Source organism: Protopterus annectens, chromosome 9.part0 (assembly GCF_019279795.1).
Source record: "Protopterus annectens isolate FY-2018-M chromosome 9.part0, PAN1.0, whole genome shotgun sequence".
Taxonomy (NCBI): Eukaryota; Metazoa; Chordata; order Ceratodontiformes; family Protopteridae; genus Protopterus; species Protopterus annectens.
Genome location: NC_056743.1, coordinates 505,261,897 through 505,288,532, shown reverse-complemented (window position 1 = coordinate 505,288,532; position 26,636 = coordinate 505,261,897). Strand labels below are relative to the sequence as shown.

Below are 26,636 nucleotides of genomic sequence, written 5' to 3'. Positions count from 1 at the left end.
TCAATGGATATGAGACGTGAACCAAGTGTGTGTACAAACATACACAAGTCTGCATACTTTCAGTGATGCTAACATTCACCTGAGCACCTGTGCATGCAGTTGTGAGACACTAAGAGAGAAAGGACATGTATCACCCTATTATCAAATGCACACAGTGCTTGTTCAGAATATTCATTATATTACCTGACTGGCATAACTCTGCAACCTGCAGACTCCAGAAACTTGACATAGGAAGAAGCAATGTAGGTATTTCCAAACCGTATTAAGTCTTTATCTGTTGTTTCTTGAGCAAGAATACCTGTTGAAGGTGAAAAGAATGTCAGATAGTTCAGGGTTAAAAAATCTACACCTAAGTGACTAATGATTAATATACATGCAGGTATCAGCTATTTATGGTTTCAATATCAGTACACTAGATTTAATACAAATTCAAATAAGAATGTGTCTGAGCTGCAGTGGATTAGGTAGAGTTGGGGAGGGTGCATAATCTGGTGAAATCAAAAACTCTGGTGCAATTGATTTCTTTAGCAAATATTTTGCATACTTAATTTTCTCGGTCTGTGTCCCATAGTTCATTGTGAGAAGTGAAAGTATCTGATTATAGCTAAACATGATCCGCCTACCACATGTACCTCCTTACAATGTTATTCATCAGCTCTAGTTTTACTAACTTGCTCAGAAGTATTAGAAGAACGTATTTACATTCAGTGACACAGAGAATACAAGAGAGCAGTAGAGCCACTGACAGTGGTCAATACAGTCTTCTTTCCTTTGGTACCTGCTCCTTGATCAACAGGGTCATAGTCAAGATTTCTGGAATGCTACACAATCTTCAACATCCAACTTTCATAATGTAGCATCCAGCCAATTGTACCTCTCTAAACCCAAACAGTGCATGATTATGGACAGAGTATCTGTTCATGAATGAAAAATAAAGGAATAACATGGGTAAGGGGAAAAATGTAATCATCCAGGCCTCCTGAAAAAAGGCATTTAAACAAGATCTATAACATAATAAGATAAAACCATGGTAAATATGTCAGAGCTTGATTTTAAATTCCATTCTAGCACATCTCTTTGCAGAAAATAAATTGTTTAAAAATGGTGCATGTTTGGTTTCTGGTCTGAGAGGCCATAACCCAACCTTTGTTACTCAGACATGAGCAATTTGATTTAGCATTATTCTGACTGGAAGTTGTCATACCTGCAAATGATGGTAAAAATTCGTGACTGCCATAGTCTGAGTGAGGTGTCCACTGAATTTATTACACCAATTTTGTACCAAGCAATGAAATCAATTCCGACATCTTGCACACCATCAAAGCAAATCAAATGTATCCACATGCCTAAAATCTTGGCATATTACAACAAAATGCAATATAAAAGAACAGAATAACTGCAACAAAAAACAGTACAGAATAAGCCATAATTGTACGTTTACAAAACATTCTCATTCTTTTCATTGCTCCCCTAAAGTGAAAGCGGGTTAGGGGGAGCTGGAGCTTGCCCAAACTCTCCATGTATACAAGGCATAGAAACTCAACTTGAACAGGACACCAGTTCATCAAAGGACACACACAAACACTCTCATATGAGACACACACACACACACACACACACACACACACACACACACACACACACACACACACACCTATGCACAAATGCAAGGATAAAAAGGTCAGCCATAATGTCTTTGAGATACGGGAAACTGGTAAAAGTCCAGGCATATACATAAGGAAGACATGCACATTCTACACAAAAGGCATCCTAACTGATAACAGAACTGGAGAACTGAGTGCTGTGCCACTGGAGTGCACTATGTACTTATAAGACATTATTAAAAATCATCAATAAGGGGCAGCCGTGGTGGTGCAGCGGTTAGCAATGGTGCCTCACAGCAAGAGGTTCTCCAGTTTGATTCTTGGCTGGGGTGGCTTCTGTACGGAGTCAGCATGACCTTCCTGCGGTTGCGTGGGTTTCCTCAGGGTGCTCCGGTTTCTTCCCACTTCCAAAAGAAATGCTGTAGGTGGATTAGACACTCTAAATTGACTGTAGATGTGAGCGTGTGTGTGCCTTCTGTGGAAGGTTGGGTGCCGGGCTGGCAACTCAACGCCATAAAACTCCACTTCCAATCATTCTGCGGACTGTTGTTCCACGGTGGCGATCCCTAACCAGGGAAAGCAGAAAGGAGAGAATTAAAAATCATCAATAAGAGTAAAATAACTCTGCTGGAAGAGCTAAGCTCTAAAGGGCCTCTTAAAACTACCTAAAATGGCATATTTCCAAAGTAGGTAATGTACCTTGTTTCAAAATATAAATGTATAGAAAGAGAATGAAAATATACAAAGATGGTTTGATCATGCACCTGAAACTTCAGCCAGTACCGGAGCAGTGAAAAGGAGACTACAAGAAGATCAATATGAAAGCAGCAGATCTTTCAGACAGCAAAGACCCGAGCCATGTTAGGCTACAACGATCATAGCCAGAACCTTGAAGATTATGAGATTTCACAGGCACCCAGTGCAGACTCTGCAGCACAGGTCTTACTATGATACTAATGTAAAGCAATCATCAGTGATGTAGCTGTGAAGGGATGTACCAGTTGTAGCCCTTCCAATCAGGTGTTATAACAGCCATAGGTAAAGATCATTGAGGGAGTCCAGGTAAAAAGAGACCAAGGCAACAGCTGCTATTTAAAGTTCTCTAATGAAGGACTATTTGCTAGCACTTAGTGGTATCCCTTTTTCATTTTGTCTGTTAAAATAAATTAGATACAGTACAAACTGCCAAATACACTGCGTACCTTTTCAAATGTTCCTGACATCCACAGCCACCTACATCTTAATTCCATCAGTGCTGCACGGTGCTGTGTCCACTGACATTCTCTATATTATTATAGATGTTGTTGTTGTTGTGTCTTTCGGCTTTTCCCGGTTAGGGGTCACCACAGCGGAACTCCGGTCCGCTAATGATTGGCAGTAGATTTTTACGTGCCGAGTTGCTAGCTCTGATGCACAACCTTCAAAGATGGTACGCCCATTCAAGCATGTCTCCACACAGAAGATGCTTTAGCTGAGAATCGAACAGGACAACGTCTTACTGTGAGGCGACAACGCTACCGCAGCACCACCACCATAGATACCGGATGCAAAATGTGCTGCATACACTCTCCTTAATACAGGGAGTGAAACCCTACACTGTTTGGTTATTTCACTAGCTGTGAGATTTACACCATAAATTTGCAACAATCTGTTTTGTTGTTTCTAATACCATGTTGATGATTGTATTTGGTGTATCCTGAGCTGCATTAATTAACTGGATAACACATTTCTGATTATTGTTTCCAGACGATAAATGACTGTAAACAGATGGTTATACAGTCTCCCTCAGGATAACAGTCAAAACTATCAGGAGTTCAAGAAAATCTGTATCTACATCAACAACTCCAACTTTAACAATGATGGGAAGCAATGTTGGAGACTGAACATTTTAAAATAATATTTCTTTTCCATTGGATCTAAGATCTGTTTCATTACTGTTATAATGGAAAAGCATGTGTGATCTCTACTGAATTTATGTCTGGATGACCTCACATATGTGATGGCATTAGGAATAGGAAGCTACCCCTCTCGTCAAAGTACACACACCATTTCAGCATTAGGTATTCATTTAAGTAATGTAAGAGCACTAGTAGACACTAGAAAACTTTTGCCCATACATATCATAGTTTTCACTATAGTTGGGCTTTTAGGTATGATTGCTTACCACTACTTTGAAGCCAGCTTCACTGCAGCTGGCAGCCTGAACACTCTTCTGAAAAAAGGCAACGACTCTACCAGGTGAACGCAGAGGGCTATAGGTTCATTGGTAAATACTAGGTTAGCTGCCCTTGTAAGCCATTTTAAGTGTAGCCAATCTCCCTTCAAAGGTGAGAATTAAACACCTTGTGTGTATGAGGTAAACACCTTAACCATTATGCCAGTAGCCAACCCCATAATAACATCCATTTGTTAACTATTTAGGCCCACTAGGCACACACACACACAGACACACACACACACACACACACACACACACACACACACACACACACACACACACACACACATAAAATCTCTCCCTTTAAAAGGGCAACCCAGCAACCATGTCTGGTTAATGTTATATGGTAGAGAAATGAGGGCTGAGGGAATCAAACTCTGCACCATAGGAACTACAGCTCACAGCCCTAAACCTCTGCATTGACTGCCAGACTATACTTCTGGTACTAATATAAGTGTCTCCAATGTCTCCATTGTTAGCACAACTTGGAGAACAAGTTGTAAGTGCATTCACCAAAAACAGTTGAATGTAGTTAGGCACAACAACAAGCTTTGACAAAGAAATCTTTGTAGAAAACAAATACTGAGGCATTACGTTCAACAAAATCTAGGTAAATGAACACTTTATTCTCATGAAAGGAAGATGGTTCAGGGACAGCTAATCCACCCCCTTCATAGCTGACCTAATGTAGCTCACGTATTTCAAAATCTGAGCAGATATGACTTCATGTGCTATATCCATTTCCTTATCCCGTCAAGTCACTTACCTAAGTTAATCTTGGGTTTAGATGTCAACAGTAGTTCAGAGCTCTTCCTGTGAAAAAAACACACACACACACACACACACACACACACACACACACACACACACACACACACACACGCACACACACGCACACACACACACACACACACACACACACACACACACACACACACACACACAAAGCAGCACCAGCTACTCTGGACACTTCCATAGGCGACATATTTTTGGTTATCCTGTTATTTGTGTATTTGTATAGTTATTTTTTATTACATTACTTTGCCCTGTTGAAGCAAATAAACTGACTTCATGTGCAAGCCAGTAAAACTGCAAATCAGATTGACACATGAATAAAAATAAATACCATGCATGTCTCACAGAAAGGTATGGGAAGAGATATAACAGGAACTTTCAGTGTTGTGCATGAAAGAATTTAGCCAAATAAAATGCAGAAACTTGAGAAATAATATCAATGACACAGATAAGTAGATTCCAGTAAACATTAAAATGGTATCATTTTTGAATCTTTAAGTTGTAACTTAATGAGAAAGCAATTATTAAGATCAGCTGGTAGGGAATTCACTCTAGCCAAAAGTTAATATCATCTATATAATATTCTACTGCTTGGAGTTTAAGATGATCAGAAGAACAAATATGTCAAAAGACAATACCAGTATGGTGAAATGCACCAATTTGGTAGAGGTAGCAACTTAAAAAATCTGTTCGGTTTCTGTATTTTGCACCCATTTTCTAGTGAGAAATAAATCTGTATTCTCATGTGATGGTGTGAATGCTGTCTCCACAATTAAAAAGCATCTATAAACAGAAATTTGTTTATACATTCATAAATATTGAAAATTCTGTTATACATCACTTATTTCATAAAAAGCCAGAAAATTCTGCCTCTTAAAAAGCTAGAAGATTTCATGTTGTTCATACATTAGGCAAAGCATTATTTAACTGCAAATTCTAATAATCGAATATTTAAAACCATTTTAGGAAAATATGTCATATAATTATGACTTGTATATCTAGAAGCTATTAAAGATCTATGTCACTAACACTCCCTGATGTAAAAGTTTCCACCAATAGTCAATGTAAACTCCCTTCCCCTCTCACGTCATTAAAGTCTGAGTAAAATTCTTATCATGACCGTTGGTTGCATGGGCTATGTCTCAACAGCTCCCAGCTCACTACAGTCTGAGTCAAATTCTTACCATGACCGTTGGTTGCATGAGTTATGTCTCAACAGCTCCCAGGTCGCTGCAGTCTGAATCAACCTTTGATCATGACCTTTGGTAGGATGGGCAATGTCTCAACAACTCCTGGGTTGCTACAGTCTGAGTCAAATTCTGATCATGACCTTTGGTAGGATGGGCTATGTCCCAACAGACAAGGAGCGCCTCTTTTGGTTTGGAGGCTTAGAATGGCCAGGGACAAGAAGAGAAAAAAGAATAAACAGATGCTAATACTTCTGCCAGGGCTGCTGTTGCTGCAGGAAGGAGGAGAAGCCCTAAATTGTTCCCCTTATGTGCTAGTAATATCAGTTGATGGGATCTTGTAATGGATGCAGTGTGAGACCATTTACCATTTGCCATTAATTCCTTGTCTGCTATCCCTAGCCACCATGAGTGAAGACTTCTGGGAATTCTCCAGGACTTTTTCATATCTCCCTCAGCAGAACGCAGTATGTTTCGCTGCATTATAGCTTCCTCATCCTGGAGAGCCCCTCAAGTGCCTGATTCATTGTCAGGACCTTATCCCTCTGTACTAACTGCAAAAGCAGTGCTACAAGTAAAACACAATATATGGAACCCTAAATTTTGGTTACAGTGATGAGTTAAAAACCATAATGAAAAGCTTAAGTTATACATCTGGCGATGCATGTCAAATCTCATACTTCCACAGTAGCAGCATATGGATATATGACATAGCAATCCATATAATGACCAATGCCAATTTCTGTTAGAGGAAGTAAAAAAGCATCACCATGAAGGAGGGTCTGTACTGACATTCCAGTCTAAAATTTGGAATGATAGAATTCTGAGACCGAATATCAGAACTGATAGGATGACGTTCTTGTTTCCTCGCTCAGAAGAAAGAATATTTAGTAAAGAGTTTTATTTATTTACTGTTATTCTCTACTTATGTTTTCGTTAATGGGATGTCCAGCTGGGTTGTGGCATAGTTTCAGTGGAGGCCCAAGAAGAAAAGATGCAACATATACCATTTAAGCATCACAATACAAGAAAGTTAATATAAATAACAGTCATAGGCAGAAAGCTCTAATATATTAACAAATATATCATTATGTAAAAAATTATAAATAATAAATAGAAATGATTTTTTGCTGACCCATTTAAGGGTGGGCATTAAGATCATTACCATATGACATCACAATATAGAAACCATGCTAGGGAATATATATATTTTTTTCAGACAGAGGGATGTCTATCCAGTAACAATCATATGTACAACATTAATAGAAGATAAAGCCTAACACAGTGTGTGAAAATATTACATTTACTGAGGGCATGCTTGATGTTTGCACTGGTGCTTGAGGCAGCCTACACGAAACCGTTTTTTTTTTACAAATTCAAGCTATAAACAGTTGAAGGAGGAAAGAGTATTACATGACAAGATGTGGAGCAAAGCCCACGGAGAAAACCACCATTGTAAAGTAACTGCCAATGCTGTTAGGATATTCTGTCTAAAAATTCCATGATTCAGACTTTTTGAGCTTAATTAGAGCAAGAACACTCTCTGTCTACCTACTTAACAGAATAAACTACTTGAAACTTCAACAAGGTGTCTTTATCTCTCTCTCACAGGGAGGGCATCAGAGAAAGAGATAGTGTCTCTTAGATCTTCAAGCTAAAGTGATTTTATGTTGACTAATCCTTTGTACACTTTTTCTTGTTAGTCCTGTCACCCTCTGGGTCACAGTTGGAATATCAGACCTGACTTGAGCTTTCTGGATTACCTTTATTATTTGTTTTATGGTGACAGGCTGCTGAATGCAGTTTTGATTCAGGAAATGTCATTCCCTAAGGCCATGCCATTATCATATCACTTAGAACACCACTTCTCTTTAAATACAGCCTCATATTTAGATATGGCTGCACACCAAGGGTCTCTGCATGAGGAGTGTAACTTATTCTAGATATCACTACATCACCATCAGCGGTAAATTCTTCATAGCCAGCTTGGTACTGAAGTACTGAATAGTTGCATGTTCCATGAAATATTTCTGCAGTTCCACATACATACCTGCAACAATTCTCTAGATACTTCCTTACCCCAAAACATTAACTTTTTTAAAACAACTACTGCATCTTTTGAATGGACACTGGGGCACACTGTATCTGTAGACCCTTTAGGGCTTATACCTACTTAATATACATATGAGGAGACCACAGACTGCCCACATTTTACAGAAAAACCTGAATTAACAAACTTTATTTTTATACATAATGGTCTGCAAAGGCTTCTTTCATGACTCCTCTGCTGGAGATCGATAATTAGTATGAGGTTAACTGCTGTAATAGGACATGTTGCTTATGGCTGTATTACTAAATATTTGCAGGAAGTTTAAAAAAGGGCCCTACAAACATGACAAGATTTCCACAAACACCTGGACCAGTGACTAACACAAGAAGTTTGACAGAACAGTAGCAATGAGAGACTTTAGTCTATTGACACTAACTTAGAGGTCCATAATTCTAGGACACAAAAACAAGGACAGGCAGAAGAAGCCCTGAAGGAGGTCAAGCATGAGCATAGGATAAGGACCTTGAGATAATGTGAACAGCTAAGAAGGAATGAAGGGAGAAAATGATGCTGTGCTGTAATTTATATAGACTTGACTTCAGCATTTGACAGGGTCATACACAAAACACTGATCAGTAAATGACAACTAGGTATCGATGTACATTTGATAAGATGAATAGCTGCATGGCTTACAAATAGTACACAGCAAGTATCATACAGCAACTTTACAGGTGATATTTAGGTTACAGTCAGGGTGTCCCACAGGGTTCTGTCTTAGGCCTGTACTTATTTGGGTTGTATCAGATCTATCTTTTTCTTTGGAGGTGTTCTACAGCAGATGTGTCCAACCTGCGGCCTGTAGGCTGCATGCAGACCTCAGAGCTCTTCCATGCGGCCTACAACCTTTAACTGCAACTTCAGTGTACGTATGTGCCAAAACACTTTTTTCATTTTTTGTGACAGTGACCTGTAACCGCAACATTGGTGTGCACATGCACCAAAGCACCCTTCCTGTTTTGTTTTTTTCATGCCAAAGTAAGATCTATGTGTTTGCGTCGCTGTGTTATTTTGTGCCGAAGAATCAGTGTGTGTTCGCACTGAAGGGGGATTCATGTACGGATATGCATTCCTTGCCTTTGAAAGGGACAACACCTAACTGTATTAATAGGTAAGTGCGGAGTGAGTAAGTGCATGCATGAAAGCAAAATGTTTGTGTGCGTGAAAGTAGAAGTGTGTGTGTGTGTGTGTGTGTGTGTGTGTGTGTGTGTGTGTGTGTGTGTGCATGAGAGCGAGAGACACAGCGTGTTGTACTGAATTAACGTACCTGTTAACTGTATGGATTTTTAAAAAATGTCTGGTATCTCCTCCGAGCTCACAGAGTGGGGAACAAATGGGTGGCAATCATCTAAGTCTAAGTGTAGAAGGCTGTATTTTTTTTGTCAGAACATCATGTTATAATTCCCTGAAAATTTTGTTAATAAATCAAAGGTATTGACATATGGATTATTTGGCATGCTTAGTTAAAGTCCAGTTGCTGCATTATAAACAGTTTCCATTATGGTTGGTGGTATGACTTTTGCTCAGAGGAATGCAAAACATCCAGAATATATCTATTTTATGATGATATTGCTTCAGAAATAAAAAACAAGCTTATTTTTCATAAAGAAATTTTATATTGGTGGATTTATGCTTGCTCTTCCTACCAAATTTAGCCTTAAGCAGTGGCCCACACTACATGAAGATACAATTGTGTATGTGTCTTTGTATTTGAAGTCACCAACAGAAAGTACATTCTGGAGTAAGAGTTCTGGCATATTTTCTTGTGAAATTTGTTAGAACATTTCAAGAGAGTCAGAAATTTGGCCCTGTATCACTGGGTATCGCTAATATTGCTACATACACATTTGTTACTGTTTTTTTCATATTCATTTCATAATTTTCAGGTGGACAACTAAGTATATCTCAGAATCATATCATTAGGGTGTCTTCTGAAATTATACCTAAAATAATAGCTGTTCCTCAGACTATATGATTTTTACTGTCATGTAAATGTATGGCATACTGTTATTTAACTTGTTTAGGAAGACATTTACATATTTGAGAATATGTAGCCCATTTTTCTAGATTCTGTTAGCTCATGCAGTGGACTGTATAAAACTGAATATTCTCTTTTGTCCTGATAATTTTATAATGATACCAGGAAGAGTGATGTAGGGATACTGACATTTGTAGACTGTGCCATATCTAGGCCGGATGTACTTTTCCTTTGCCTTTGGAACTAAGAGCACAGACTATGAGTTTTATTATAGGTAATTATTCCAGTACCATGCCTTGAAAATGTTCTGGGACTATAGTCAACTTTTTGGAAATATAGCCATTTATGTACAGGAAGTAGAAATGGCCAAACAGAAAGCAGTCAGTATTTGGAGGTTTAAAGATAACTGATTCCACGTCATATTCTTGTGATAATGGCACTGATACTCTTTACTATGTTCAGACAAATAAATACCAATGCAGATCTCATGAGTTTTACTGATCACTCTGAGTTAATTATATGATATAGTTTATATGCGGCCCCAAGACAATTTCTGTTCACTCAATGTGGCCCTGGCAAGCCAAAAGGTTGGACACCCATGTTCTACAGTCTGTATACAGATGACTTGAAAATGGGTAAAATAATTATGTGTTACAGATTAGGCATGTTTACAAAATAACTTGACTCAATTGACCATTTGGGCACTGGAGAATAATATGCTGATTAAAATATCAAAAGCTAAGTGTATGAAATTCGGAAGACATAGATTAGATGGTGAATACTTGATACAACACGCAGTGATTGAAATAGGTTCATGGATTATTACTAGGCTAACTGCACTTGTGGGCCATTTAAAACCTAGCCAATTACCTCATATGAAAATCAAAGCCTGCATCTTGTGTCTGTAAGGTAAGCACCTTAACAATTATGCCAACCTCCCAACATCATTTAAGGACCTGGTATATGAGAAGATCCAGCTTTGAGCTTTTCTAATCATATCAACCAATTGGTTAATGATAGTTATAGAACTATAGGTTGTATAAAAAGATTTATAAAGTCTAGGAAATCAGAAATGATTAAATCACTGTTTGTAAATTAGATTAGACCTAAACCTGAGTATGGAATAACAACAGGGAAACTTTATAAGAAAACAAGCATGTTTAAGTTGGGAAGAGTACAGTGGAAATATACTAACGGCATCCATGGATATGAAAATTTAAGTTATTAGGAAAGACTAAAATATCTGAACTTGCACACTGTCTCGTATAAATATTTAAGAGGAGACCTTATTCAGGTATATTGGACTTTTAGAGACACCTACTTCTGGGATTCTTCGGGGTTATCAAAAAGTAACTGAGGTTCATCAAACTAACTATGTCAAAGATTCTCTTGGAATGAGATGTGTACTAATTGATTTTCTAAGAGATTAGCTGATGCATGGAATAGACCACCAAATTCCATTAAAGCAAACACTAGTTTAGATTTTTTTAAGAGCAACCTGGACACTTATTATTGGAATAATTCTTTTGGTATGTTGGTAGGCTAGAAGGGTACTATTGCCCATGCCTGAAATATTTATATGCATGTATTATGTAAGTAAGTGCTTTTTTACCAGAAACTGTTCTTCAGTATAGTTTGAGCTTCCAACTGCAGAAGAGGAGAAGTTTACAGTGCTGGTAGTCCAACACTAAAGAAGGGTGGACTTTATATTGTTAATGAGGGAAGTGGCTAGCTGCATCATAACGAGGGACAGCTAAAAATAGTTATTTTTGTTAACATGGGCACCAGCACTGTATTGATAGTCATTTTCTGGAAGCAGATTTTGATAACAAGTCACTGTAGGATGACAAATTTATTTCATGATAAGGCTGAGGCACAACTTCTGCATGATATAAAAGACTTTATGCTCAGGGAGTGATGAGACCTACATAATGACCATAACTGGACTGTATCTACACCAAGAAACATTTATTGGGTGGGGGGTATTTGTAGTAACTGCTTAATGTCATTCTACTTACAAAGTGTATCAAGATTTTTAGATAACTCAAAACCTAAGCAGTATTAGTACAGTAGTTATGTTCATATACTCCAGGCACCTACTTGTCTAATATAGCAACAGATGTTGACTTTATAACCTTTGAGATGAACGTGTATTATGCATTTGCTGTTTATCATATTGTATTTAATTCCTACGGTTTAATACCTGTCATCTTCCTTTGTTGTATGATGCAACCTGCTGTGACCATGCAATAGCTCCTTTTTATTGTTGCTCTCTTCTAGTTAACAAACAAAATAAATAAATACATCAATTAATAAAGTAAATTAAATAGTCAGCTACAGCAGAGAATTGAGGCATCAGAGGATTTAAATGACCAGGGAACTGGCAACTCGAATCATACAGTAGGATTAATGTTTGATGAGAATGCTGTGCAGTTTGCTAAGGCCAAGAAGGAGAAGGTAAGGTACCTAGGGAGTTTCTTGTTCATAAACTGGCTCAATTATAGGCAGTGAAGGATATCCTTGCTCTTAAGAACTCAGTTTTTGGTTTGCTGTGGTGCCATCCCTGCCACATGTAAGCTTCTCTGGGCATTTCCTGTATCTGTGGTGCTTAAATGCCACATGAGGGAGAAGCAAATCAACTTGCTGCTTATCTTGTCTCAAGCAAATTCTCCAGGTTATGTTCTTCTCTACTGGAGTTTTTAGTTTTGCCTGTAGCTATATAGGAAATGGTACCAGCAACAGAGGCCTTGGCTCCCAGAAAGCCTCTAGGGTCTGGCGGGCTTTCCATGTTGGTATGTTGAGAGGTATCTTGAGTGATCTCTGTCCGGTTGTCAGTGTATTACAGGGAATAAGTGATTTAGAGAGTGGTTTATTAGAACTGGGACATTTTTAGATATTTGTCAAACAGATTGTCTGGTGCTAGGAAGGTGGGTTTTTGTTTAAGCAGTATTTTTGATGACAACAGTCGGGAGTGGCTGGAAAGACAGAGTATGGAAGTTACTGGGGTTGCAATATGTTCATGGCATTGTTTTGTGAAGAGCTGTTTTGTAAGGAATAGACTGATTTAGTGAAGTTAGATTTATTAGCAATGCCAGCTAAGTTATTAGATTTGTTTGCATGTTAAGGCTGTGTTGAACGGCCAGCATTTAGAAGCTGATTTACAGGTTTATAGGCAAGTACTAGGTTAACAACCTTTGTAGGCCATTTTAAGCCTAGACAATTTTCCTTCAAAGGCAATAATCAAACACTGTACCTTATGTTTGCTAGGTAAATACTTTAACCATTATGCCAACCTCTGGAAAACCAGAATAATATAGGATTCTGATCATTTTTATTTTGGAGGTTAGTGTAATTTTTGATTATGAGAATTCGTATTTTGAGTTTAGTGCAATTGTTTTGTCTGATTTAGTATGGTATTTGGCTCTCTTTCTAGTCTCTCCAAATTTCTAATACTTTGTCTGAGTTTTGTTTGTGGCCCAAGTTTTTCAGGTATTTCTAAGTTTCGTGAGATGGTTTTGTGCTTCTGGATAGCCCGGGGCAGGATATGACTTAATTCATTTTTTCTAAGCAGGGTTTATATATTATGTATTATTGAAGTAAAATACAGCATCATTGAGTGGTTGCTGCTGTAGATCAGTCCAGTTATACTCTTTTAGGTATGACATAAAGAAGTCTTTGTTGAAATTTGAGAGATTATAAGTCACATTGAAGTGGTGTTATTTCTGGATTTTTTTGCCTTCTTGTGGCAAATATAGGGAGATGGTCACTTTGAGAGTCTGAGAGGGTCCTGGAGTTAGAGATTTTACCTAGGATAGAACTGAACATCCAGTCTATTGCGGTACCCTTGCTCTTTTTATTGTTGAAGCAAGTGGGAGTAGTGATCATCTGTATTAGCCCATATAGATTTGTGGTATGGGTTGGGTTGTTAGTAGAGAAAAAGCGTCAGTATTGAAATTACCTAAAGACACCTTTTCATGGGGGATGTTGGATGCTGCCCAGCACCTGCTATGCTGTGCTATGATTGTTTAAAGGTGGGATATAAGGTCCTAATATGTACAAGGATTTATATTAATTTAGTTTTAGAGTAGATATGAAGATTTCAGTTTTGTTGAGTTGGGGGTGGGGGGTGTTAGAGGTGATATGGTAAACTGCATAATGTTTTATAGGATATTGCAAATCTACTAGCATTCTTATGTTTCTGTCTACTCTTGAGTATTTTAAATCTGATGGGAGAATCTTACTATCTTTTGTTTAATTTTTTAGCCATGTCTGTGTTATTACAACCTCAGATGAATGCAAGGTAAACCATGCATAGAATTCTGCTAGCTTTTCATAGATGTTTATAATGTTTATATGGATGATAAGTAGACAAGAGAAGAGGAGAGGAGTTTGTGGAATATTGTATGGTAGAGATGGGATCAACAGAGGTAAGTAGGGTGGGATAAGTCATGGGTAGAAGCTGAGGAAGGGTTAGGGTGAATGACATGATTGTGTATTAAGTTTTGGATGATGCAGTGACCATTTTAGTTTGTTTAATTTATTGGTTATGGGGTTGTAAAGGTTTATATTATACTTAAGGTAGTCCATAGTTTTGAGATGGGAATAAGGTGGGAGCTATGTCTGGTGAGGTCAGGTGGGAGTTTACTGGATTTGTTAGTAAGATACAGAATGAAGAGACTGAAAAGTGTGGCAGAGTGTACGATGGGTTAACATTAGGAAGGAGGAGAGAGTGGGAACTGGTGAAAATTTCATGACTGGAGATAAATTGCATGGGTTCGGTAAGTAGGTATATCTGAGGAGTGAGCTTAATGTCTGTGTTAGTGCTGGGAGAATGTAAATTATCAGTTGCAGGCTGGTCCCTAACAGCTGGAGGTAGAGTAGTTTGGAGAGGGAGTACATGGCAGTGACAAAGGGGCTACTGTCCACTGAGAAACACGTAACACTGTTTTCTATTGCACATTAACTGGCAAAGCATAAGGACTTTGCAGCAGGATTAACTTGTTTGCTTATGATACCAAAACAAAAATAGTGATCAGGGAATGAAGAACCAGTCCCCAGTGTGACAAAGCCCTCAGCTACATAAATTTGGGGAGCTAATCTGAGGGTTGTGCATAAGGTAGAAGACATAGGCTGGGAAAAAAGATGAAGAGAAGTTTGATTTCACAAGGCAGTATGAGATATCGATGACTAATATGGACAGCGTGTGGCTGGCTGGGTCCATCTGAAATGTTGTACACTCTATGGGAGGCCATTCAGAGAGAAGGACTTTAGGCTGTCTGGAATTGTAAAAAAGGTTCACAATGGCAGTGAAGGCTATAGGATATCTGAAGCATTAAGAAATACTGAGGGGATTCAGAATGTGCACTAATTAAGAAATGGCTGATCATGGTGGCATAATATAGACACATCACAATTTCAGGAGGCATGTGAGACTGAGGAAATGAAAACAAGGTGACAGAAGGAGGGAAGCGTAGAGCATTGTTGTCAAACTGGAGGTAAGACTGAAATCAGACATCTGGAAAAAATGCTGCAGGCATGGAGTGGATACACCACAGTCTATTAGAAGGCTTGGGATATTTTGAGAAAGGCCTGGTGATTGAGACAACTGACAACTGACCAGGAGCGAGCAGTTACACTTTGGCACTCTTCTTTCCCAGCCTTCCTTTATTAACTTATTTGTATATTTGAAAATATCTAACAAACAAGGAACATCAGTCAGAATACTTAGTATTTTGCTGCTTTGTATTAGAGACCTACCTCGCAGGATGCCCAGAAGCAAGTCCCGCCACCATCCAACAATCAAAGTAAAGTAATATTCATACCGATGGCAGTATGAATTTTCATTGTCTATTCCTAGTTTGCCCTTTTCCTCAAGGTAGTGTGATCTCGGAGTTGCTATACTTAATTTGTGGGGGGGGGGGGTATGGGGGGAAGAGCTCCCCACATGAGGTGTGCAGGGGGCAACAACAAAGGAAAAAAACACTTGCACACTGAAATCTGCATAGATGTCAATCATGCATCTTTTCCATTCCATGACACACCTGTTTCACCTGTCAATCACTGAGGCCACGCCCACATCTGCCAGACTAGCCTGCAAGGCACTTTTCTAATACAATACCGTACTATGCTTCTACTTTATGACTAACTTTCTGTGTTTGTGAAACACAATTACTTGTTTTTTTCAAATGGTTCCCCTAGGTCCCAGGACCATCTAGAAATGGTTGCTTTTCTCTGTCAGTGGACCGACCTTTTTACCAAAACCTGCCTATTAAATAAATAATACATGAGTATACTGAGCATAATGTGTTAGAATGCAGATGTCAGAATGACTCTCTTTTTCTTGCATAAATAAAACGTGAGATTTTGTGACTGCCTAGCCACATACATTCCACATTTTATCGTCTTTTTCTCTACCCAGATAGTGTAAACTACATTGCTGCTGACATTTGCTGATATAATGTTATGGCCTGTATTCATCTTGCTTGCTAAGTAGCTCATCCATTTTTTTCAGCACACTGAGAAGTAAATGTAGTTATAGGGAAAGAACACTTACAGGTTTTGTACAGCATCTGTTATATAATACAAACTTGACATGACAGAAGAATGAGGAAATATCACCATACAAAAATTAAAGCGAATAACTCCAGCCTTAACTAATAACTACAGATGTATACATTCATGGGTGAGGTCGCCAACCATAGTCTTCTTACAACCCCAACCCCCCCCTCTGATACTTTTACAAAAGATGGCAGAATAAGGTTTCAAAAGTTAACACACTTTTTACTGCAAAATTTGAGAAGTAAATATAGAGAAGCTCTGTAACAATCAAACTTGTAGCTTATTTGTGAGTTCTGCAAGAACAAAATAGGAAAAACTAGAAACAGCTTTGCCAAGCAACAAAGAAACTCATAAGAGAGTAACTGAGATGTAAACAGAAAAATACATGCTTACCAATAATAGGCCTGTCATTTATTTCTTTCTTTTCTTGATATGGTACTGAAAGGCAGCAAGAATACTGTAAAAGAACACAGATCAAAATTGTCCGAGTGCGAAACATATTTCAGCTGATTTATGCAGACAGGCCGTCCGTGCAGGTTAGCTTGTTGTACTGAACTACTGCCAGAGAAAATATTTACTTTCAGCACATTCACTGACCTCAGTCACAGCAGCCAGCAGAAAGTTGTTCTGAACTAGATCTGGCTACCAATAAAATAAAGCCTTTCCTACAAGGGGAGGGGACGGCCTTAACAGTGGAAGTTCAAAGGGAAAGGAAAACTTATGCAATAATGACATATTCAAAGAAGTAGTCTAGGGATGTGTTTTTTCTATTATTTCCTTTTAACAACATCAGCAAAAATTATGAAAACTTTAAAGAGGCATTCGTGTTAGGAAACTTTTAAACACTAATTAATTTGTGCGGGTTTTGCCACTTCTGTATTTTTCTTTGTCCATTGCTGAAAGAGTTATGCAAATCATATTGCCTCAGAGGGAGGGTTGTATTGGACTCTACCAAGCAAATCAGAAGTACAGCAATATGTATTACTGTATGCAAATAACTTCATCTCGTATGAAAAGTAAGACTTTCCCCACACCTGCCAAAGGCTATATTTACATTCCTATAATACTTCTCATAGTTGAGAACATCATTTATTACGTCAAAAAGTTAGGCACAAATACTTATAGATTCTGGTGCCACCAGTGGACTGTTTGGTTCACATATTCTTCCTAATTCTATACCTGTTGGATAAACTGCAGATATTATTTAACCAAAAGATTATTTCTTCTTATACTGTACATGAAATGGCTTATATTACTTCCATGAGGACTTGGATTTGTTACAGTTTATGATATACAATTTCTGCAAGAAAGGTATCCAATCTCCCACCATCATTTTTGTGAAACAATATTTAATCTTGCTTCTTCAGATGGTGCCTTTTTATTCTTATACCCCTCTGAAGGTGGTAGCCTTCAGATTCTATACATGCATAAGAAAGGTCAAACATTTCTATAAAATGCACAGTAGGCCCATGTTCCTAAACTTTCAATTGGCACCCCATAATATGGCTGACCCACCCTCTCCCTAAGGTAGCATTGCCTCACATTTTAATTTGAACTGTTTCTTTCCCAGGTGGCATCCAGATATTCCCCTCACTATCCTTCCTCAGCACTTCTTCCCTCCTACTTATCCCATAAGAAAAGTACATTAATCCGAGAGTGGTACAGTGGTTAGCGTTGTTGCCTCACAGCAAGAGGCTCTCTGGTTCGATTCTCAGCTAGGGTATCTTTTGTTCAGAGTCTGCATATCCTCCCTGCAATCGTGTGGGTTTCTTCTGGGTGCTCCAGTTTCCTTCCACATTCAAAGACATACAGTACATCTGGAGCGTTTCTCCTGAGCGTCTGCTGAAAATGAGCTCTGTCCCAGTCAGACTTTCCCCATAAACAAATGTTAAATAAATATTCTAAATCTACCTCTTTATCTTTTAGTACATATATGCTCCAAATACTCCGCCTCACCTATATGACAGCCACTGCTCACGTTACTGTACTAATAACTATTTTGTTTGGTTTATACCTTCATAATTTCCATTTAGCTCTGTGGCCTTCAGAGCTGTGTACAGTACACCAGATGGAGTCTTACTAATGACCTCTGTAATAAGATATTACCTCATCAGCTCTGGACTCCACTCACCACTATACCCTTACAATCTATTGGGCTTTTTTGCATCTTCATCATATTGTATAGCATGATTCTGCTTAGACATCATAATTATACCCAAATTCATTTCCTCTCTGCCAAGATTAGGGTTATCCCAGCAATACAGTATATTTTCTGAGTGTTCCCCCTTAAGAATAGTTTGACTTTGCCAACAAAAAGCTTCTTGGGTACTAAACTGACTATTCCACCTCCACCCCAAATGTACATCTAATTAAGGACCCAGTGCAACAACTCACTCTTTTACGGCACAGTACTAACACAGACAAAAGTATAGCTTGTTTTCTGACGTGCTCTACTGGATTCAAAACTAAAATAAAAATGAAAGTAAACATAGGAAAGAGAAAAACATTTTTCCTGCAGCAGTTTCAGGTTATTTGCTTTTGTGCTTCTGTCAGTTAAAAAAACCTAATGTGTCCAACCAACAGACAGCAAAGTCAAAGTAAACTTTTTCCTTCCATTCACACAAGTGCAAACCGAGTGAAATTACGTCTCTTCGGACTCAATGTGCATACAATACAAAGACTAAATTTTACATGACGATAATACACAACATTCTATAGACACAGACAAACACAACAATAATAGATATTTGCATTATTGCATTGATTTAACAGATTGTCACTCATTTCTAGGCGATTAGCTTATTTCCACTAGAAAAAATTGCACTTAAGTGACTGACTTAAGGCCTACATTTATATTGCACAGTAAAACATTCAGTTCAGTTACTGCTGACTTTGCTGTCTGGGTGCGGGTAATACCTTGTTACATATTGTACTATAGAGACTTTTCAGTATTGTTGGATTACTGCCTTAATGTCCAGGATACTGTTCCTAAAGTCCAGTAACCTGATGGCCAGTGGAAACAAGCTGTTTCTGAATCTCTTGGTTTTATAGCATATGCTTTGAAAGCACCTTCCTGATGTTAAATGTGAGAACAGCTTGTAAGCAGGATGAGTGCTATCCCTGAGTATTGTCCTTGCCCTGCTGTGACATCTGGACATGTGCAGGTCTTGTATGGATGGGAAGGAGTTCCTGATGAAAGCGGCTGAGAGTATTACTACCCTCTAGAGGGACTGGTGCTCGGAAGCAGAGCAGCTTCCATACCATACTGTAAAGCTGGTTGTCAGTATACTTTAGATGGTGCCCCTGTGGAAGGTTGTGAGACCCACTGATGGTAGGTTTGCTCTCCTTAACCTTCACAAGAAGTGAAGCCATTGATGTGCCTTCTTAATGATGACATTTGTGCTGGCTGACCACGTCAAGTCTTCTGTAATGCACACCCCCAGAAGTTTTGTGCTTTTTACTCTTTCAACTGTTTCTTCATTGATTACAAGTGGAGAGTGCTCCCTGTTGCTCTTCCTGTAGTCCATAATTATTTCTTTGGTCTGTTGCCATTTAGTGCAAGATTATTGCTATAACACAACTTAAGAACTGATTCACCTCCTCTCTGTAGGCTGTCTCGTCATCATTCATGATGAGGCCTACAACAGTCTTGGATCTATATTACGAGCACGAAAAACCATATGAGTGAATGCGAAGACGTCGACCCATATTGCGCAAAGTATGGAAATCCCAAACGAACAAAACCGTGAATTCCGAAATGTTGATTTGTTTTGGTTGGCCCATCTGTGGTATAGCTCCGTAAGGTAAGTGTGCGATAGGACTTTAGTGTTAGGATTTGGGTTAAGGTAAGTGTATAGATAGGTAATGTATATAAAGTTTAGTGTAGTGTTAGAAGTAGGGTTATTTTAAGTGTGTGTGTGTGTGTGTGTGTGTGTGTGTGTGTGTGTATTGTTTATTTTGTTTGGGTGTATGTCTGTAGGGGAAGTGTGCAGTAGTTGCGGATCTTAGGGTAAGGGAGGGGTTAAGAGTAGTGCATAGATAGATGTGTATGTCGGGTGTAGTGTAGTGTTGGAGGTAGGGTTTTGTTAAATGTATGTATGTGGATTATTTATTTTGTTTGAGTGTATGTGTGTAGGGGACGTGTGTGGTAATTACAGACCTTAGGGTTAGGGAGGGGTTAAGGATAGTGCATAGTTAGTTGTGTTTGTGGGGTTTAGTGTAGGGTTAGAGGTAGGGTTTTGGTGCTTTACCTTAGGTTAGAAGTAGGGTTTGGTTAGTGTATGTGTGTGGTTTATTTATTTTCTTTGGGTAGGTAGTATGCAGCGGGTGGTGGGGTTGGCCGACTATGACAGTTCAATATTTTTTTTTTCTCAGTTTAGTGCATTTGGGAGTTTCACAGTTCGCGATATAGGTGTCAATGTTTAGATATTCGGGAATAGGGTTTTTCACTTTGGTAATATAGACCCACTGTCTTATCTGCAAATTTGATGATATGGTTTGAGTTGTGCTTGGCAGTACAATCGTGGGTTAGTACAGTGATAAGTAGGGGGCTTAGGACACATTCCTGTGGGACTCCAGTGTTCAGGGTGATGCTCTCCCATGTATTCTTGCCTATGCATACTTTTTGGGGTCTATCTATAAGAAAGCCCATAATCCAGTTGTATAGTAGAGTGCTGATACCCAGCTGAACCAGCTTTCTGATCAGATTTTGTGGGATGACTGTATTGAAAGGTGAACTGAAGTCGATGAAAAGTAGCCTTACACAGCATTTCTTGTTCTCATCACAGTGGAGGTGAGAGCTATGGGACAAGAGTCATTTAGGCTAGCAGGTGGTGACTTCTTTGGCAGTGGTACAATGTTTGTGTACTTGAGCAGGGGAAGTTTTAAAACAAAATATTGCAATTTTCATTTCTATCACATTGTTAACTGTGTAAGGCCAGATGGGCAATGACCTTCCACTGAATACAGACCAATACACTATGAAATATACACTACATGATTATTTGTCATTTCTAGAGAGTATATGCAGCATGTGATTAGGTTTAGGTATATATTACATTATTACTTGTTATTCCATAGAATATACATATTATGTATCGGGTTTGGTTGTTGTCACAAGGCGCAGCTCAAGGCAGTGCTGGAGTAAACAGGAATCATGATGTCGTGACACTTAGAACTACACTACAAGTTCAAGGAAGAAGTCCTTTTGGATTTATTGTGCACAGATATAAGTGCAACAAAAGGGATTGACCATAAGAGGGCAGCACTGGCTGTACAGCACTTAAATATCTGTAGAGCCACTGTACTCCCACAAATTTTAAACTGAGCAGCACTGGTCTTAAGGTGGCCGTTTTGTTACAGGACCTAAACTGGGACACTTGAGGGCAGCCCCAGGAAGCCAGGTCTGCAATACTATTCTTCCAGCCCCCGTGGGAGCGGAGATAGGGCAGCCATGTAATCTCGCACTGGGGCAGGCAGGTTGGCTTCCCGTCCTTCACCAGGCACTGTGGGGATGTCACTCTGTGAATAGCATCTCTCAGGAGGCAAGAGGCCACATGCCAGGAGGCTTGAAGAGATGCACATTCGTCGGCTCCTGGCACCATGAGGGTGAGAGACTGAGGTGTGCCGCAGAAAGTGCAGAGATGGGGGGGGGGTGTAGGGCCATCTCCCCTGTGAGTTTGAAAGCCCTAGGTGCAAGGCAAAGTGGAGAATCAGTGTCACAGAAATCTGGCTGATGGCCTGTCTGAGGGTTCATGGCCCAGCAGAGTTCCATGAGGCTGGGAAGATCCCCTGAGAGGCTCCAAGAGCACGCATGACACTGCATGATTTGTCAGCAGTTAGGAGATAAGTAACCCTGGAAAAGAGCTCTCTCTCCTGGGTATAAGTGGAACCCCAGAGGGGGTCAGTTCCAATGGAATTCTGGAAGGGAGAGAGAGGTGGAAAGTGACTGGTAAAGGACAGCTCTCACCAGGATGAGGGGGTACGGACCATGCCCCATCTGGGACAAAAGTCTGGAAAGGGGAGAGAGGCAGATAGTGGCAGGGCTAGGCCAGCCTTTGCCTGGGTGAGGGGGGTCAGGCAGAGCTCCCCACAACAAAAGTCCTGAAGGGAGAGCTAGGGCAGACACTTCTGCCTGGGTGAGTGCGGTCAGGTGCAGCCTCCCCATGATGGAAGTCCTTAAAGGAGCAACTGGTGGACAGTGGTGGGGCCTGGAGAGCTCCTGCCTCGGTGAATGGGGTCAGGCAGAGCTCCCCATGATGGAAGTCCTTGAGGAAGCTCCAGGGTGGATGGCAGAAGGGCCTGGAGAGCTCTTGCCAGGGCGAAGGCATGCAACTTCAACCCATAACTGACAGCATCCTTGAAAATTCTCAAATTCCCCAGAGCTGCTCTGGATAGGAAAGCAGGGGGACTTTGAAGCCTTTTTTTATATCACTTAAAAAAACAACAGTTTAAAAACACACAAACCAAGGCAGCAGCTAATGGAGCAAAAATCTGTAGGACCAGCACACCAAGAAGACCAGGATAATCTTGTAAAAACGTAGTTTAATAATCCACAAAATCAGAGTTTAGTGCTTTCATTCCCTCTGGAACTTCATCAGAGCTCAAAAAATAAAACTATTTTGTATTTAAATACAATTAAAAAAAAAAAGTCACATGCATAATCCCTCTAATAAAATAATTTATACTCTAATTGCTTCAATTTCAACACAGGGTGTATGGATAAAGTGTAATTTAAACCTGGACATTGCGTTGCATTCAATACAATTTGCCATTTCAACTCAGCCATATACAGGTACTCATCCACCACCCTCCCTTGAAAATCTTTCACCAACTTCTCCACAACCATGAACTTAAAAAAATGTGCAGGATAATCTTTTATATGTCTGAACAAAGCATTTCTCAGTTTACAATTCCTAATATCAGCACAATGCTCATATATACAATCTCTTAACCTTCTCATAGTCTTACCTATGTAGAAACTTGTACATAATGTGCATTGAGCAAGATAAACAACATTTTTAGTCTCACAATTATACCTCCCTTTTATCAAATAGGTAACATTAGCTATTGTGAAACAATCACTATTCATAATGGAAGGACACAGTGTGCAGGCTCCGCACTTTTTGGTGCCATTATTTTGCACATTTTGAAAAATGTTTGCCCCCTCAGCTTCTAGATTTTGTTTCAAAGACCTACCCTTTCTATATACAAAGGTCGGTTTTCCACCTATTCTTTCTGATAACTTACTAAATACTTCTAAATCACTTGCAAAAATTTACCAGTTTTTCTCTTTGATGTATTTAATAGCCCCACTAACTAAACTGTAGGTGGAAATGAAATTCATGTTAGTGTGCCTCTCATCCCTATTACTTGTAATGGTGACCTCACATCTAGATCCCAAAATAGGCAGGTACACACCATTTTGTCATTTTCTGACTACTTCTCCTCTTATTTCTTCCAAAAATCCATCTGGATAACCTCTATTTCTAAGCATGGCTAGAACTTCCTCACATTCATTCATAAAGTTTTCCATGTTGGATACCATACGTACCACTCTCACCAGCTGGCCTTTTACAACCGCTTTCTTTTGGTGCATGGGATGCCAGCTGGTGAAGTGCAGGTAGGTATTGGAAAAAGTAGGCTTCCTGTAGATGTTGGACATATATTTATTCTCAGTTCTGTCCTTAGATAACGTGATATCCAAATAATGAATACATTCATTATGGAAGTGAAGGCCAAAAACTCAACAGTATTGTTCAAATAGTCAAGATAAATCTTAAGGTTATCCACAGTATCATTCCATAAAAGGAAAATATCATCCAAAAATCAAGTATATACCCCCCCCCAAGATTTTGCAAAGGGGCTGTTCAGGACAAATCTTTCCTCCCACTCAGTCATTACTTAATTGGCAAAAATAGGGGGCACATGCTGCCCCCATTGCTATACCTGTGGCCTGTCTATACAGTTGTTCTTCAAAATAAATATAATTATATTTAAGGACTAACTCCATTAAATCCACCATAGCTGCCACCCTACAATTAGTCATTCTGAATAATTTATTTAACTGGTGTTGAAAATACTCAAGTCATTCCTTATGGGGGATCATAGAGAATATGTTTTTTACATCAATAGTAACAAACATGCTGTGAGGGTTAACGGTTAGTTCATTAATCTTACTTAAAAAATCCCATGAATCTCAGCATATTTGCTTGATGTGACCCAAACCTGTTTTTAGATTCAAATCCAAAAATCTTGCTATAGCACTGGTTTTACATCTCCCCTCATCCACAATCAGTCTGAAGGGTGGATCATTAATATCAGAATGTATTTTTGAAATCCCAAAAATCTGGGCTAACATTGGTTTCTCAACAAGCATTTACCTATACTCCTTCTCTGAAATTTGTACTTCAATTACCATGTCAAGCAGTATATCTATTTTGGCATAAACAACATTAATTTCACACTTCTTCATATGTTTCACTTACCAACAGTTGATTCATTTTGTTCAAATAATCAACCCTATCCATTATTACAAGCCCTTCCCCTCTGTCTGGTTTCATAACCCTGATGGCGTGATCCTAACTAACATCTTTCAACAGTTGTTTCTCCTGTTTGTTTAGGGTAGCAAATTCATTCATACATTTATTTTGCAACATATTCCGAAAGTCTAACTCAAAAAACATTTCAAACTGTTGTATTAGGACATGTAGTGGGGGATTGTAAACACTGGGCCTATATGATATATTTTCATGTTGAACATTTCCACCCAAAATCAAACTTAAATTTAATTTTCAACAGTACAAATTTAGATCGATTACAGTCTGTACAATGCTTGCTCTTTTTGCTGGCACAAAAGTCAATCCTTTTGACAATAAATTGACATGATTAATATCCATGTTTTTTGTGAATAATTAAACAGATGGAAGTCTCCTTCACCATTTAAAGCAATGGTATATGGTAAACTGCAACAGTCAGAGTCAATAGAGGCAATGAAAAAATCATTTACCTCCGATTCAACTGTTTGTAATTCTTCGGCTTGGCTCCTTCCCTCCTGTATTGCTCTTCCTGGCCATTCGTATTTCGTTCCTTCTCCCTGTTGGATATCCTCTCCGATCTGCGAACACCACCATTCTCTAAGGGGACTGCTCCATAATCATTGTGCTGAACTGTTGAATTGTTTCCGGTAGTTTGGGCAGGACTACCCTTCCTGCGTTCACTTGGTTCCGCTGTGCATAACCATGGTAACCTGAAGGGCGCGGGTATGCTTTATTACTTGAATACTGATCCAAATCTCTATTCAGTTTAGGGATTTTATTTTGCAAAACATTATGGCATTGTTTGTCAAACTTGTCAAACATATTTTTGTAGTTCATTTCATAACTACAAACAAGTAAATCAACCCTTATCTTTTTGTTCAGCTCATCAATAGATTTCGATAGCTTATCTACCTCCAGGCCATTGTATTTAACCATAATCCTCAAGAGGTCACAGACTGTTTTATCAAACAGTTTGTGTAATTCTGCCAGCATATCCGGTTTGTTCTCCACCCCATTCGGGTAACGCCATACCCTTAGACCTTTTGGTATGCACTAAGCGAGGGGAGAGACCTCAACAAGAAGAGAAGGACTCACGAATGACTCTTAGTAATTTTGATGGTATGGTGTTTAATTTATCATCTTATCAGCTTAATGATGATGAAATAAGTGTACTGAACAAAGGTTTAACCTTTGTTCCTGGGAAAACCAGTATTTTCAATGAGGTTGTAACAGATATAGCCTTATTTTGTAGGAATTTGGCTTTGAAATGCATTTACAATAATAAGAATGCTACTGGAGATGACATGGATAGCATTAACTATGTTAATACTTTAAGACAGCCTAGCACGTTTGTACCACCTTTTACACCAGCACTAAACATGTTTTTGAAAAGTTGTGAGAAAGACCTAACACATTATTTTGGGACTCGAGAGCATAATAGATATTACAATCTTACTCACCAACAACAAATAGCTTTGAGAGATCTATGCAATAACAGAGATATTGTAATTAAAACAGCGGATAAAGGAGGGGCAGTAGTTGTCTTAGATAGTGAATTTTATCATTCTAAGATTAGGGAATTGCTATCGGACGAAACTACCTACACACCCATTAATCCTAGAGTTGTACATAGGGTGATAGAGGAAGTACAT

General features: G+C 38.9%; 1 protein-coding gene across 1 annotated transcript in view; it reads right to left on the bottom strand.

Annotated features, from left to right (window-relative positions):
• The window catches only part of LOC122811300 (gamma-glutamyl hydrolase-like), a 370,664-nt gene extending 353,592 nt beyond the window's left edge, over positions 1-17,072 (bottom strand). The window contains exons 1-2 of the mRNA XM_044083061.1: positions 16,841-17,072; positions 184-298 (exon numbers count right to left, since the gene is read on the bottom strand). Of these exons, the coding sequence (XP_043938996.1) occupies positions 184-298; positions 16,841-16,946 (221 nt within the window). The 5' untranslated portion in view covers positions 16,947-17,072. The remainder of the gene's footprint in view (positions 1-183; positions 299-16,840) is intronic.
• Between the last annotated feature and the right edge of the window lie 9,564 nt (positions 17,073-26,636).